Genomic DNA, 16,882 nt, shown 5'->3' on the forward strand with positions numbered 1-16,882 from the left:
ACTCAATAAAATTCTCACAAACTGAATCCAAGAATCAAAACGATCATTCACCACGATCAAGTAGGCTTCATCCCAGGGATGCAGGGCTGGTTCTTTTTCATTTATTTATTTATTTATTTATTTATTTAATGTATATGAGTACACTGTAGCTGTGCAAATGTTTGTGAGCCTCTTCATGTGGTTGTTGGGAATTGAATTTTAGGACCTCTGCTCACTCTGGTCAACTCCACTCACTCAGGCCCAAAGATTTATTTATTATTATACATATGTACACTGTACTTGACTTCAGATATACCAGAAGAGGGCGTCAGATCTCATTATGGGTAGTTGTGAGCTACCATGTGGTTGCTGAGATTTGAACTCAGGACCTTCAGAAGAGCAGTCCAGTGCACTTACCCACTGAGCCATCTCTCCAGCTCCAGGATAGTTCAATATATAGAAATCCATCAATGTAATCCATTACATAAACAAACTCAAAGAAAAAAAAAAAAAACACATGATCATTTCATTAGATGCTAAATTTTACAATAATAACATCAAAACAAAAAGTTAGTATATTAAAAATTACTTATTATTAAGGCAACGTTAATATAAATTAGATGTTATCTTAAAATTTTGTTGTTACTTTTATAAAAGTTCATTAAAGTTTCTTAGAGAACAATAAAAAAGAAATTCAGAGTGCTCCAAATTATAAGCAGAATCTATAAAACCATAACAGTAGTTCATCTGACTTTATCTACCCTAAAGAAACCTTCACCATAACAAACTGTATTAGCATTAAAAGTGTTGTTAATTGTAATAACCAACTCTTTAGAATTGCTAGGGGTGCCAGGGCAGTAGCTCAGCTGGCAGAGTGCTGGTAAGGTGTCCAGGCTTTGACCTCCAGCACTCCCAGCACTTAGGAGGCAAGAAGCAGGAAAATCGGGGGTTCAAGGTCATCCTGGACTACATGGTGAGTTAGAGGCCAGCCTAAGCTACATGAGACCCTGTCTGAAATATGTGCATATTTTTCTGGAGATAACATTTATTTGGAAGATATTTTTTCATGCAGAAAGATAAATGCAATGTGTTTAGGCCTCACATAAATTTTATCTGTAGTCAAATCTTAGGGTGCTTTCCCATCTGTTCAAAGTGTGTAAGTCCATGCTGAAACAGCAGCGTGTATTTGAAAGTTGTATTTCTAGGAAATGATGGTATCATCAAAGATGTTATAAACGCATGCGTTAGCTTCCAGTGTCAGAAAGCCGGCATTCTACCATGACCTGTTCTACACTTGTCTTCCTTCATCCCATCCTATCCTGTTATCGACTAGTAGTTGATTAGTACATTGGAAGACTCACATGTGCCTACTGATCCCTGTTGTCACTGTTTCTATGATTTCTAAAGTGTTTTCAACTTAGTTTCTGTAATGGCATTCAAAGTTAAAAGAACACAACTTAAGTATATAATCAAAGTGAAGATATGCATTCAATGTTTTATCATTTAAATTTTAATTTGTGGTCTGTTTAATTGATAAGCATTTGAATAGGATCTTGAAGGGCAGATATAAGTATAATATAAAATGTATAATATGTTTGAGCACCCTGCTTGTTATTGTGTTAATTTTTGGACGGTGGTGGTGGTGGTGGTGGTGGTGGTGGTGGTGGTGATATTACCAGGCCTAAAAAAGGCCTGAAGCAGCAACCATGAGCCTGCATAGGTCTCTCTGCATCCATGCTGTGGTTGTTTATATTGAGTTAGCCTCCTATCAGTGGGAGTGAAGCTGTCTCTGACTCTTCTGCCTGGTCCTAGGACCCTTTATCTCTTACTAGGTTGCTTCACCAGCTTTGATATGAGGGTTTGTGCCTATTGTTATTGCATCTTGTTGTTGTGGAGTGTTCAGTTGTTATCTCTAGGAGGCCTGCTCTTTTCTGAAGAGAAATGGAAGAGTAGTGAGTGGATATGGGGAGAGAGGAGGGAGGAGGCAGAGAGGGAGGAGGAAGGGATAGGAGGAGGGGGAAGGGTAAACTGTGGTCAGGATGTGTTGTATCCAAGAATAAAGAAAAAAGATGAGTAGAACTGAATAGAACAAAATAGAACAATATGTCTTAGTGTAATTTGGAAAATTGTGAGGTTTGGGGGGAAGCTACTATATCAAGATATCAAGGAGAATGATGTAAAAGCTGATTATAATGCCTCCCGTCTTGCGAGCAAAGATTTAGTCAATAGAAGTTTACTTTTCACTTTAGATAGGTAGACAAACACAAATATATATATACATACATATACATATATATGTATACATATATACACACACACAATTTCTTTGTTGGGTTTTAAATAAAAGTAAATATATATATGGTTTCATTTCAGACTATAGACATGCTTTCTCGCTCTTTAAGCTCTTAGTTTAAGTTTTCAATACTCTTTAGTAGAAACATATCAATAATTTTGTGATTTGAGTATTCTGTCTCAAATAATGAAGGATAATCACACACCCATAATTCCTTTGTTTAGCCTTGGAAGAAATTGGATCTAAAATTGGTATATCCCACTTTTTAAGGAATTTTTTCCATTTTAGTGTTTATTTGAATGGTTAACAGGAAAATGTGTGTGTGTGTGTGTTTCCTGGGGTCAGGGATTTTATAGATAGAATGCAATTTTATATTTACCTCATTCTTTGTGTGGAGAAAAAACTATCACTGTTTGCTTTGTCCTTTTCCTTGGGAAAAGAAAGTATTATTTATTGTCAACAAGTAGGGGCTGGAGTTATATTAAACGGAGCCACTATGTTCCTGGCCCTAAGACTTGGAGCAGCTAATGTAGGTTTGCCTCTGAGTGCACATGTGCATTTGAAATGCAGACTATAGAGCACGTTCCCCTCACCCTGAAATGTTTTCATATTTCCCCAACTTACATATAAATCCTAGATTCTCAGGCTTTTCTATAGCATCAAACACAGCAGATACCACAGAATCAAATATTACACCCTAAATGTTTTCATGTCCTGTGCTTCTCACTAAAGAAACCATCACTGTCAGTCTCCTGAGCACAGGTAGGTGTACAGAGCGAGAAGTAACTGCATGAATACCTAGAAATCCTCCCTTGATTTACTGCTTTAGCATGAGCCGGCCCTGGGGATATAAAGTAAGGCATTGCCCTCACTTTTCCTAAAGGTGTTCTCCATTTGCATTTATCATGATGTAGAATCTGAGTGCTTGATTGAATTAAACAGTTTACACTAGCAGTCCACTCTCACGATGGCAAGAGGAAGGGCTGATTGGCTGTGACATTATTTTACAGCAGCAATAATTAGCATGCCTCGACATAGGCATAAATCTCCATGACTTATGCAGAAGCCTTGTAAAGGCAAACAGAAAGCATGTGCAAGAGGCATGCCACATGCAATGGACTATCTCTTCACTGTTGCTACATCATGTGTAGGAGCCAGAGTTTCCAAAGCATTTCTGGATGCATCATTATATCCCATATAAGGTGACAGTTATAATCCAGATATCAACAGTACCAAATAATATACCTAAGAATGGGCTATACATGGAAGACACTTGATACCGGACTCTGAATAAGAAATAGTCAGTACTCCACAAAGACAGAAGTGACAGACTTACAACTTCGGACCCACACACTCTTACTTTGATGTCATTGTTCATGAACAATCCTGTGCTTCCACATCCTTGTCTACACTCCATCTGCCTGGCATTGGGACAGTGCCTCCTTAACCCTGTGCTTTGAAAACAGTACAGTCATGTCCTATTCTATTCTCAGAAGACTTGTAACCGAACAATCCGTAGTTAACCTTAACCTTGGGTAGAAAATGGACTGAGCTCTACTGTTATAAAGTGTGTCCTTGTGGGCTAAGCAAGCCTCTAGAGTACATGCAGAGATTGCTTTGATGCTGGTTGGAGTCCATACTCTGAAGCATTTATCTGGCATACTCTGAAGCATTTATCTGCTGAAGTGGCTGAATTAGCAACTAAAGGGTAGCAATAGTACTGCCCCACATAAATCCTAAAAGTAGCCTAAGTAGGCAACTTAAACTCACCTATAATCAAATTTTCAGATGTTCTTGCTTAGCTCTTTAAACATAGATTTTTAATGAGTTTATCTATGTAATCTACATAAGCTCATAAGTTCATAAGTTTTAAGAACTATTAGTTTAATTTATCTTCCAAAAAGTCTATCCTGACAAACCAGTATATGAGTTTTATCACTAACATGACTTGTCTATTATTCAACAAAATAAAGGAAAGAAACTGGTAAATGGTCTCAGATAAGTTGGAGGCTTTATGTTAGCTTATTTTATGACAATGTAAAGATTCATATCTGTCTGTCTTATATGATGTATAAAGAGAAAAGTTTCAAAACTATATTAAAAATTTCACAAACTATCTTAATTCTTTTTAAGGAGTTCTAATGAGTTTTTACAGGAAGTTAATAACATTTTTTTTCATTTAAGAGAAACAAGTATGATATCAGTAGGGATAACATCCATGTTCGATGGCTGTATTGCTTCTGACATTTTTCAAATATCAAATCTCTGTTTTATAAAGGAAAGGGAAAAATTGATATAGCCTGCTATTTTGTATTAATCAGGATGATTTGAGATTCTTTTCCATTTTTAGGACTTACTCATTCAGTAATGTAGTCTAACTGGAATTCCACTGGTACTTAAGTTACAGTAACTAAATATGGTTATTTACATTTCAGCCAGTTAGTCCAGCCAGAGCATTTTAGTGCTTGTGTGCTAACTTTGGATTGTGTTTAAGGTATTTGACTTTACAGCATGTTTAGTTTCTTTTCATTTCTTATTAGTATTTTTCAGTACCTAATAGTCTCCTGCCCCCACCTCCGACAAGAACTTCCCTCTCTGTTCAAACATCACAAACGTTTTCCTTTTGGCATGTGCTTTCTAGCTCCCCAAGCAGTATAAGCAAATTGGAAAGTTCAGCTGTCATTCTTGGAAGGTCATAGATCACACTAGCAGCCCAAGTAATCCAAGAGGTTTTAAGTATCATAGCATTTAGTTTAAAGTGAAATTTGCTCTGACAGGGCTGGCAGACCAATAGGAAAAAGAAATATTTGTGCTTGGAAAAGTGCATGTGTAGAGACCAAGAACATAGCTGATGGCTGGAAGTGATTTCAGTCTAAAAAAACAAATCATTAAGAGAGTGCAGAGGGGTAAAACACACAGCTCATATTTTAAAGAGTCTCAAAATGAACCAGCAACTAAGGTTAGCATTGCACAGTAATTAGTCTGGGTGTTCACATTTAACTCACTCAGTACCAGACAGCATGGTTAATCTGTCCCTGAGAAAACATTGCTACTGAGCCGATGCTCTCTACTTAAAACCTCTAACAGTAAGTTTTGTGCCTTAAGAAGAACAAAGACATAATGACAGATTATATAAATGCCAAACCAGTACCAGACAAACAGTTATTTAACAGAGGTGCTAATGACTCAGTTTATTGATGGAGAAGTTACTTAAGCCACTCCGTAAGTGCTAGGATTCGAGTCATCGCTTGACAGTATAGAACCCGCCAGGAGTTTCAAGAAGTTCTCATGCACAATTGAAGACATGTAGTCAAAGATAGCTAGATGCTGTGCCCTAACTAAAAGACTTCTTGGAGACCATTCCAGGTGTAGGTGACTTCTCACTGCAGCTTGATAATCCTATGTGACAAGATGTAGTAGGTGCTATAAACAAGGAAAAGTCACGTACTCGTTAATAGCTGCAGTTCTCTCGTTTTAAGCTGGCTTTGGAAAGCCAGTCTTGGATCAGAACAATACAAAGTGTGTAAGTATTTTCCTTGAATGTCCAGAACAGATAAAACAAGAATAGAAAGAATTTCTAGTAAGATGAGGCTAATGAGGAAGGGCTCTTGGCGTGCAGATTTGAAAAAAAAAAAAAAAAGACAGAAATTCAGAAACCCCTTCCATGTATGGAAATGTTTGTGATTTCCTTCATGATTGACAGTCCACTCTTACCCAGACAAGTGTTAGCCATTACCCTGGGCTAGTGAAATAAAAGCATCTAATTCTCTCTCAGTTGCTGATAAGAAGACAGGTCGCTAAGTTCCTTTGTTTGCACTGGGCTCCCAGGTGTGGGCATGTCACTGTTTGGTTAGAGGTGTTCTTATCTTCCTCGTGAATCTGCTCAAGACACTGCGGAACGTGGATGAAGACAAGTATTAATTGAGATTAGAGAAGAGCCAGTGAAGTGGGATTTCATTACCGACTGGAATAAATGAAAGACCCTCTTTACACACCCCCTCCATTGGTGTGAAGTAGTTTTTATCTGAAACATCAGCTAGGCACTACTGAATAAATCTGCCCCACAGTGTTTTCCCCTTACAGCTGGCAGGTGTCATTAACAAAAACTTCTAATTAATGCCAGATAAATGACTTAAATACAGCTTCCCAATACTCATATAGTTTGCCCTTTATTTTTGAAAAAGTGAGAGTTCATTTTAAAATATTATTTACAGGGCCGGAAAGCTGGCTAAGTGACTAAGAGCAATTTCTCCTTCTTCAAAGGACTTGGGTCAGTTTCCAGCACCCATGTCAAGTGGGTCACAACTGGGTCTAACTCCAGCTCTGGAGAACGCAACGCTTTCTTCTGGTCTCAGAAGGCACCAGCACACACATGACATACACAGATAGACACAAAGGAAACAAAGAAACCTCCCAAGTATTATTTATGCTTTACTTTATTAATAATAAAAGGCAAAATATAATTGCGTATATGCAATACACAAAAGTAACTATAAATTACAGCTAACCTGTGTGTGTGTGCACATGCCAGGCTCATTAAGAGACTGCATAATTATACTCTTGAAGTTTATTTTCTCAACGATATAATGATTCAATTTCAAAACAAAAATACCTTAAAGAAATATAAAAATATATGTATATTACCATTAAACGTATAAAAAAAATACATGTTTTTGATGTTGGTTCCATTATGATTTTCAAACTATGCTGTAAAAATAGTACTAAATATGCCAGTTAAATTTTCAGTTGCAAGCAAGCTAGGCATAGTGGCTCACACTTTTAATTACAGCACTTTGGAGGCTCAGAGGTAGGTGAATCTCTGTGAGTTCAAGGCCAGCCTGATCTACATAGTGAGTTCCAGGTAAGCCAGAACTGCGTAGTGATATACTAGCAGGGAAAGAAAAAAAACGTCAGTGCCGAAGACAATCGACTTAAGCCCCACAGTCACAGAGTGTACACTCAGCAACAGGTGATGCCTATTTTGTGTGAATTAGATTATTTCACACTTACAAAATTGAAGACGTCAGTTTTCTGAGGAAGCAGAACTGTACTCTGTCAGTGTTAAATACAGTTTACATTCAATTAGTTTTGGGTTTTTTTTTTCAATTTTTTATTAGATATTTTCTTCATTTACATTTCAAATGCTATCCCGAAAGTCCCCTATACCCTCCCCTGGCCCTGCTCCCCTACCCACCCACTCCCCCCTCTTGGCCCTGGCATTCCCCTGTACTGGGGCATATAAAGTTTGCAATACCAAGGGGCCTCTCTTCCCAATGATGGCCGACTAGGCCATCTTTCAATACATATGCAGCTAGAGACAAGAGCTCAGGGGGTACTGGTTAGTTCATATTGTTGATCCACCTATAGGGTTGCAGACCCCTTCAGCTCCTTGGTTACTTACTCTAGCTCCTCCATTGGGGGCCCTGTGTTCCATCCAATAGATGACTATGAGCATCCACTTCTGTATTTGCCAGGCACTGGCATAGATAGCCTCACAAGAGACAGCTATATCAGGGTCCTTTCAGCAAAATCTTGCTGGCATGTGCAATAGTGTCTGCGTTTGGTGGCTGGTTATGGGATGGATCCCCGGGTGGGGCAGTCTCTGGATGGTCCATCCTTTCGTCTCAGCTCCAAACTTTGTCTCTGTAACTCCTTCCATGGGTATTTTGTTCCCTATTCTAAGGAGGAATTAGTTTTGTCTTAAAACTTAGTAGCACATTCTGAGTGCAGTGGTAAGACAAGCTTGCCATCTAGTGGCTCATCTGTAAATTACATATAGATGCCAGTTGTAAGACCTTGTTAGGTAATTAATTTGTGTGGATTTAAAAGGCATGGCATTTTCTTACTGTTACGGTAACTAGCTTCCTGACCTGTCTGACTTAGCCCCGTGAAATGCCCCCACCATTAGCTAGTTCATGAAGTATTTCCTGCACTCATGGGGAAGGTTCTTTCATTCAGGTTATCTGTAGTTATTAAAACTTGCAGCTCTCAGTTCTAATCTAGTAAAGTTTGTATCTAAAGTTTCATTTCAAAAGCTAGCAGAAATAGGCCAACAAGGTGCCCCCATGGCTACCGGCACTTCCTGCCAAACCTGGCAAGCTCAGTTCAGTCTCAGGACCACAGATGGAAAGAAAGAGGGACATTATTCCCACAGTAGTTTCTGACCTCTACAGGTGTGCCGCACTCCTCTGCACTGCAGTGCGAACACACACACACACACCCTTTGTTGTAAACTGTAACAATCTGCTGACTGTTGTTTACGGGGCTCCAGGCATTCGTGTTGGGCAGATAGACTCCCTGGTAAATGCTTTTCATGTGCTTGAGCTCACCCAGCACCCTTTTCTACCGCAGATAACTTTTTAAAGCACAGAATAGTTTCCTTAAAGCTATTGAGGTCTCCAAGTTCGTGCAGTTCTCAGTGGCATAGGAAGAGTTTTACATCTAGTCCACCTGTCATTTAGACCTGAAGTCCCGTTGCCTGCTCAGATCAGAGCACACTGGGCGCTGTTCTCCAGCTGCTGCTGTGACTTGCTCAGGACTCTGTGCTTTCTGCATCTCTTTTAATCTATGCAATCCTACCTTTCTCTCCAGACTCGTCCATCCATACATACATTACAGGCTTATTAAGTACATTATTAGTGCACATACATTACATTAATAAAATCAAGAGATAGGCTCCCTGTGTCTGCTGTACTTGGTTCAGGTGAGATTGGGCACATTCAGGGACTCTCCACTGCTGTAGTGGTCTCAGACCACATCAAAAGTATCATAGATACCTAAGATTCTTCATTTTAAGGAAATAGTGAAAGTCAAAGTTATTTCAAGAAACACATGAAGCAGAGATTGGAGATTGCATCCTGATGATTGAATTAACAAGGTAGTGATGAGAAGAAGGATTAGACTTTGTGCATGATTGCAGAGTAATTCTACGGTTACTTGGGTAGGGTTTCAGAAGAGTGGGATAAAGAACTTTCCAGCAGTCTGACCTATCCATACATGGAAACTGCCTTCTTGGAGTCCCAAGCACCGCATGTCTGGGAGTTCAGACAAGGTCCGAATGAGCTCTGTCAGCAGTGTTGTGAGTTGAAGTACAAACAAGGTTGTTTCAAACTATTTTCAGATCTTAGAGCCTATGAACTTCTGAAAGAAATGGATCAAAAGCTCTCTCCCGTGCTCCCGTCCATCAATGAATGTATCACGTGGTTGTACTTGTATTGATGACTTACAGTTTAAAAGAAGAAAAAGACACGGTTGCTCTGCTCTAACCATAGTGAGATAACGATCATGCTTTTCACTTACGCAGCACTGTCCATCCAAGGATTTCAAAATGCTTTGCAAATATGCACTAATTAAGCCTCAAGCAGCCCAGGTAGGTGCCTGACTTCCCTTTCTCCAGGAATGTCCCCTGTGGCCCAGAACCGAGTGTGCCAAGGCTTCATGTGGCTGCCATTCCCCTGCGCTGAGCTGCATGTCCAGCGTCCCCCGTGCTTCTCAGATTTTGTTTCCCCCCAAATCCTCGCAAGTTGAGATTCTTAGTGAATGTTGCTTGAGGACTTGTTTTAGACCCTATAAATATGGACAGAATTCAATCTTCTACTTTCTCTGTGTCAGTGAAGTCTGGAGATTTATAAAACCAAATTCTAAATGTGCTTAATATTATTGTTGAATTATAAGAATAATTTTCACTTTAAGGGATTTTTTTCCATTTTCTTCCCCAGGTTCCCCTAAAGTCATCGTTCTTGGGTGTAAAACATAATAGAAGATTGATTTATTGACATTACCATCCCTTGTTCTCTTTTTACCAGAGAGCCTTTTTCTTTGGACTAGAATTATCTGTTATCAAGAAAAGATGCTGGGTTTCAGGAACTAAGGGATTTTAAACATTTTATCTGAATACTAAAGACAAAAGTTAAACTGCACTCAACAGTCACAGGAAGACGGTGCAGAGTAGTGGCCGCGTGTGCTAATATAGAAGGATTTACAGATTTTATGTAGTTTCAGAGCAGCAGAAAGAGAATTTGTGCATACAGAGACACACTAAACATACTACACTTAAATACCATAGGTATAGCCACATGTTACAAACTATTATCTAAATCAGTGGTCAAGCAAAGTACAGATGTCACACATTACAGCTTAGTTTCCTTGGGTTCCACACAGTGTCCCTGATATTATTAATGCCAAGTCAAGTCCTCCCAAGTCAGAAAAGCACAAGTTTCCTGCATCACTGCACGCTTGTATGTGTGTTTGCATCCTTTCCAGAAGAACTTACTGCAAATACTGTCTATTTCCATTTAGAATATACTTACTGTTAGACTCTTGGAACTTTGAGCCAGAATCCCCACTAATAATGCTGCATTATTTTATCAAGAAATGAAGTAGAATTAATGTCTATATGATCTAAAAGAATATCTGTCCGCAAGTTCTACCATCATGGACACCCTGTCCTCCACTACATTAGAATGACACAAATAAGAGATTCAAGCAGCCAACTGTAGCTTCACAACTAACTTAATTTAAAAGAGGGCCATAATGACAAAAGGGCCTACAGCATCACAGTAGTCTCCAAGCTGACTTAATATTTCAGATATCCTTTAAATGCTTCATCTATGGTACATGAAGGATGAATCAAAAAGAGCCACTTTTAAGAGTTTCATTTTCTTCCTGGGAGATACACACACACACCACACACACACGTGTGTGTGCATGTGTGCGTACATACATACATACATATCACACATACATATATACATACAACTCCCAAGTGCTGCCCTACACATTTTAGCCTACACTCAAGGGCCATGAACTCTCTTGGCTGCAGACACAGAACCTGCCACAGTGACCTAAACACAGGGATACTAAAAGGTTCCACACCTAAGGGTGGGTGTTATCTTCACTTACCTGGGGATATAGACTCTTATTGGCAATGTAATTGGTGTATTCAGAAAAGGGGGAATGGGATTTGACATACATAGTGAAAAGTGTAGCATATAGGCATATATAAATGTATTTATTCATATGGCAAGCCACATAGGAAAACAGTGATGGAGAGTGTGCCTGTCCACCATAGAAATATGGAAAAGAAGTCACTCAGCTTGAATGTAGAGCAGTCTCAGTCTCTGAGACTCTGCTAAGTCTCTTTCTCATTGGGAGCATTGGCCTGCAAAGGTTCCATGGTCCATGCCACAATAGCAAAGGAAGTGTGTCAGCCTCTGCTGTCCTGCTGTGTACCGGCATGACAGACTGCTGCCAATCACCACCCTTCGTGTAGAATTTCCAAAAGGGCTTTCTTTGCTCAATGATCTACTATAAGCCTCTAATTTCCAAATGTCAAAACAAGGTTTGAGATTGAGAAATGACAACAAATTAGCATGGCCTGGTATGTCCCCAGATGTCAGCCTCTTAAAGAGGTACTAAGGAGAGTCCAAAGTGCCAAGAAGAAAGACGGTGAAGGAGTAAGTTCAAACCGATCAGCTCTCATTGCCCCAACATGTTAGAGAATGATGACAGTGCACGGGTATACTGTCTGGGTGCTTAGGAGTGGTCAGCAGATGACTGTCCCTCTGATGTTGAGTACATGGACCCTGTGGAGAAATGGAGGTTTGCTGAATCCACCAATTTCTGGGATATCTCTTTATGGATTAAATTTGTTCTTTGACAGTTTCATATATGCATATAATACATTCTGATTACTCTAAACCCCTTACCCTCTCTGAATAATATTTTTCCCTTCACCTCAAAGTTTAATCTCTTCAATGGAGCAAAGTATAAAGGGATATTTATACTTATATGATTTCAAAATAAGATACCGACTTACTATTCAGATATAGTCTAATACATATACAATACATATACATTAATATAAATGTGGATATATTTTTAATCAGATTGACATTTTGTTGGTGAAGTTATCTTTCTGCTTAGTAAAATTTCACATAATCTTATTTCATTTAAATGTGCTTAAAGTTTTCAAAGCTTAATTTCTGCATTTTATAAATGATGTCCTTTGGTTTTAAATTGAGCTTTCGCTGCATGAGCTGTGTGTGCATGAGCATGCGGAAGCTGCCGTACCTGCCTGCCTGGCCAGTGAACGTTTTGTCCTTTTCTTCAGCGTTGGGGAATTCTTTGTTAAAATGCTTTTGTAGAACGGATTTTCTCCTAACGGTTTATTCATAGACAAAATTGTGAGTTCAGAGTAAACTGTGTCTGTGCTGCAGGCTCTCTTTGTGACCCTAGGGCTTCTGTTTGCATAGAGTAAACCAGAGCATACAATCGTGTGGCTTTTACTAAAAAGGAAAAGGCTTTCATAGTTTACAGATCAACTCTGGCTGGTTTGCAGGCTGTATAGAGTGCTCTCTTGTTCTTTAAAGCTCATGGACTTAGATGTGTTGGGAGTTCGCTGCTGACACTCAGATTGCGTATCTTATTAATCGGGGGTTAGTCTATTGCACAAGACAGAGACCATGTAATAGTCAGCAAACTCTAGCCAGTGTCGCCATTTCCTCGTGGAGAAACGCTGCTCATTGCTTGAATGTGATTTTCTTTTCCTATTCTTTCATAAAGCCATGTTTGTGGATAATTTGTTAATTCAAATTGTTTTCCTTTGAGTCTCCGGCTTTATTTGGAACAGACCCTCCTGGCGGGTTTCTGATATTTGAGCATAGATTGTCAGAGGTATATATTTTGTTATGTACATTTTAATGAGAATATAAAAGGTTAATAATATCTCTGAAAATTATGTCTCTGTCAGGGAATCTGAAATGTGACATTCCATGGCCCTGACAATGAGGTGAAAACAAAGCAGCTTCTAACCTGCCTTTCTCTTTGCAGCCTCGGGATGGATGGCTTCGGGCAGCCAGTGGGGATCCTTGGACGTCCTGCCACCGCGTATGGATTCCGCCCCGACGAACCTTACTACTACAGCTTTGGGTCTCGATAAAATCACCCCTCCCATGTGGACACTCAGCTTAGGAGAGATCTGTGTGCTGTGGGTTAACCTTGAATCTTGACTTAATAATGCATGTTATACTCCTATGGGGCTGTGTTGCTTATTTCTCTACGTTGTTAGCTTCAGGTTAACTCTAACCCTCATGTCTTTTGTTAAATACGGTTGATGCTCCACTGTTCACTCGTCCAGCCACATCTTGAGGTGAATAACATTTCCCGTGAGTCTGTTGCGAAACTGCTAGACTGGAAAAGCAGATGCTACATTATGTACATTAAGTGACTAATTTCTATTGGAAAAAAAAAGTGGCATACATGCAAAGGAATGAGCCAAAGTCATGTGTTCATACTTACTGTGTTTCATAGGAACCACTCATGTACATGGGAGAAACATACTTTGTTTTTTTACTTTCTCTTTCTACTTAATAAACTTCTTAGCGTTTCATGTGAGCCATGCTATCTTTAAACTTTAAGTGAACCTCAACCTTTTTATCCCGTGCTGTGTCTGGAAGTGTCTGTCACAAAGTTAGTAACTGTATGAGCTTTGTAACTAACAGTGAGCATGAGCTGTAAGTAATGTGATGCATTAGCACAGTCTACTGAGCGACCCACGGCCGTGCCATGGTAACTGCAGCAGAGCACCGGGGAGCGGCGCCCTCTGTAGATGGAGCGTGAGCATCACGGAGCTTCTAAGTCCGGGTCTTCCGAAATGTGCAATAGCAAATGTGAGGGTGCTGGTTAGTTTTGCCTTACCTAGGAAAATTAAGGAAAGGACTCTGTTCACTTAAGATAGAAGTGGGTAGTGGGAAATTGAAAGGGATAGGATGATTAATAATGAGTTTTGAAAATAATTCATTGATTGTAAAATATTGAAAACTTTACTTGAGAAACCAAGCAAATGAATTCAGGGTGAGCATAGACTGTTGCTTGATCATCTCCTACTGAAGGAAACCTAAGCGTCCGAACAATGCAGGTCAAAGGGCAGACTTCTGCTCTTAAGTTTAGAATCCCACTGATCTAAGTATACGATTTACCTCAGTTCACACGTTTAGCACAAAGTACTGGAGCTCGGGAGGTCCTTTGGACAATACAGTCCATCTGCTGGAGAAGTGTAAATCTAACCAACAGGTATGTTCTTACCTGATACATAAATGACCTGAGACATTGTTTATGTTTGTGAATTCACAATCTGAAAGCATGCAGTTATTGTCTTTGTTTCCCTTTTACCCATAAAATATTAAAGCCAGAAAGGTTTGAACCAGCACTGTCCAACTCTCATTTTTATGATTAAAAAGAAAAATCTATGGTGAGAGCCAGTGGGATGTAGGTAAGTAAAGTCACTCGCCACCAAACTTGAAGACCTGAGTTCAAGTCCCAGTACCTACATGGTCAAAGGAGCTAGCCAATGGCTGCACATTGTCCTCCAACCCTCACCTACTCACTGAGATATATATATGCACCCTACACAATGTCCTCTAACCTGCACCCACACACTGTGATGTAGATGAATCCCTACACATGCACAAAGACAAGTAAGTGTAAAATATGTATTTCTTGTAAAGTTGAGATGAGATACTAAATGACTTACCCATGTTTCTATATTCAATCAGTGATATTGCCCGCCTCTTTGTTTTCAGTATAGCAGGCCTTGTACAGATGCTTTCCTGCTGTTTATCACATACACAGTCTAAGTATACAAAAGTGATATTAGTAGAAAAATAAACTGACATTTACACACTGACTTATAATACTCCTGATAATTCATAACATTTCTAAATATCTTGTTGTAGGACTTCACAGATTTAGAAACTAATCTTTCTTCTCGGGCATGGACAGTTTAACATTCTCTTGTTTATAAAAGTTTGCCAAATAGTTAAATAATGAAGATTAGATATAAATTGTGGCTCTTGGCACTTCTACAAATGCCATTCATAATGTAAATCATATTCTGACCTCACTAGATTTTGATTACAAATTAAAGTCACACTTAATTTTTTTTTAAAGATTTATTTATTTATTATATGTAAGTACACTGTAGCTGTCTTCAGACACACCAGAAGAGGGCATCAGATCTCGTTACGGATGGTTGTGAGCCACCATGTGGTTGCTGGGATTTGAACTCCAGACCTTTGGAAGAGCAGCCGGGAGTGCTCTTACCCACTGAGCCATCTCGCCAGCCCCACACTTAATTTTATTACATATACTAGAAATGTTCTTGGGACATAAAAGTTAAAATTTCTACAAGCATCTTAAAAAACTGGCACTTAGTGGCTCAGAATTTGCTCAGAATATATTCAACCTGGGTTGTATCCCTAACATCTCAAATAAAATCATTTAAATTTCAAAATAGCTTGAAAAGAAAAGCATACAGAAGCATTCAGAGAAGAAACTGCCTTCTGTCTTTAGATATTAAGTGGCTAACAAGCAGGGTGTGAACTACAGACTTGCTTATTTTTGATGAGGGATAGATGGATTCAGAATTCAAAAACACTTCACTTGAATAATGCTTTAGTGATTTTTAAAAATGTCCAGTCAGCCCCTCAACCCACAGGAAAATTCAGGGTCCCAGTTTTCAGGTGGACAATGAGTCAGCAGGATGACAAACAGATGCAAACATAAGGGACTATTGATCTGAATGTAATTTTTCAAAGTGAGCATCAGACTTATATTACAGAAGAAAAACAAGGAAGCTAGGTGACACATCAGCCAAGGTACATTGAAGTTATCTTTGGATAATGACACAAAACAGAGAAATGCATACATAAAGACTGGCAGGAACCAGGCAGTGTTTACAACTGAGCTATGATCAGCCCTATTTAAAGTTAGCTATTCACAGGAGCCAGGTAAAAAAGCTAATATGCCCAGGTGCATTGTTAGTCTATTGTTTGACCCACCACCAGGGATCCCTTAGTAAATACCTAGTTATGCTATTCCTCTGAGCCTAGAGAAAAACATGCACCAGAGAAGTTCTGTTCTACTAACCCTTACATGAACAATACAATACTCTAGTCCCTCCTTAGACCACAACCTGATTTTCTTCTTAAACCATTGTAAATTCCTGTATATGGGAGTGACTCGACTGTTATTCTAAGTGATTTTGTGGGGGACTTTCTTATATTAAGTAATGTAGTCTGCCATGCATAACTATAATAAGAATTCTAAACTTGCTTTGCTAAGCTTGCCCTGAGATTTCTAGCTCCTATCCGGTAAAATACTGCAAGAAAGCATGCAAGACCCTCCACACTATTGCAGGGACAAATCTGGAGCATTTGTTCTACAGGATGCCAAGGCTCCAGGAGACTAAGTTTCCATGAAACTTTTTGCCTCAGGACTGAGTCCAAGCTTTTGGGCCTGCCACACAGACTTCACTGGAGTTAGTATGGCATAAAAAGACAGCTTTTCCTCATCTATTTTCTCTTCTGTAGTACCAGGGATTTAACCTGGGTTTCCTCACTTGGGATAGTCTTAAGAAAAAGTATGGAAAGCAGACCCCATCTCCTCCACCACCACCACCACCACCACCACCACACACACACACACACACACACACACACATGCCTTTTATTAAAAATAGATTTCTTTAATCCCAGCACTCGGGAGGCAGAGGCAGGCGGATTTCTGAGTTCGAGGCCAGCCTGGTCTACAAAGTGAGTTCCAGGACAGCCA

At 39.3% G+C, this 16,882-nt stretch overlaps 1 protein-coding gene across 3 annotated transcripts in view; it reads left to right on the forward strand.

Annotated features, from left to right (window-relative positions):
• Kifap3 (kinesin associated protein 3) overlaps window positions 1-14,492 on the forward strand; it is a 134,776-nt gene extending 120,284 nt beyond the window's left edge. The window contains exons 20-21 of one of the 3 annotated variants that reach the window (XM_029478213.1): window positions 9,576-9,641; window positions 13,103-14,480. In XM_029478213.1, coding sequence (XP_029334073.1) covers window positions 9,576-9,621 — 46 coding nt within the window. In that variant the 3' untranslated portion in view covers window positions 9,622-9,641; window positions 13,103-14,480. Of the gene's footprint in view, window positions 1-9,575; window positions 9,642-13,102 lie in introns of all 3 variants that reach the window. The other 2 variants (XM_021160355.2, XM_021160363.1) reach the window with 2 other exon arrangements.
• Window positions 14,493-16,882: the final 2,390 nt, after the last annotated feature.

The sequence above is a fragment of the Mus caroli genome, chromosome 1 (genome assembly GCF_900094665.2).
Source record: "Mus caroli chromosome 1, CAROLI_EIJ_v1.1, whole genome shotgun sequence".
NCBI lineage: Eukaryota > Metazoa > Chordata > Mammalia > Rodentia > Muridae > Mus > Mus caroli.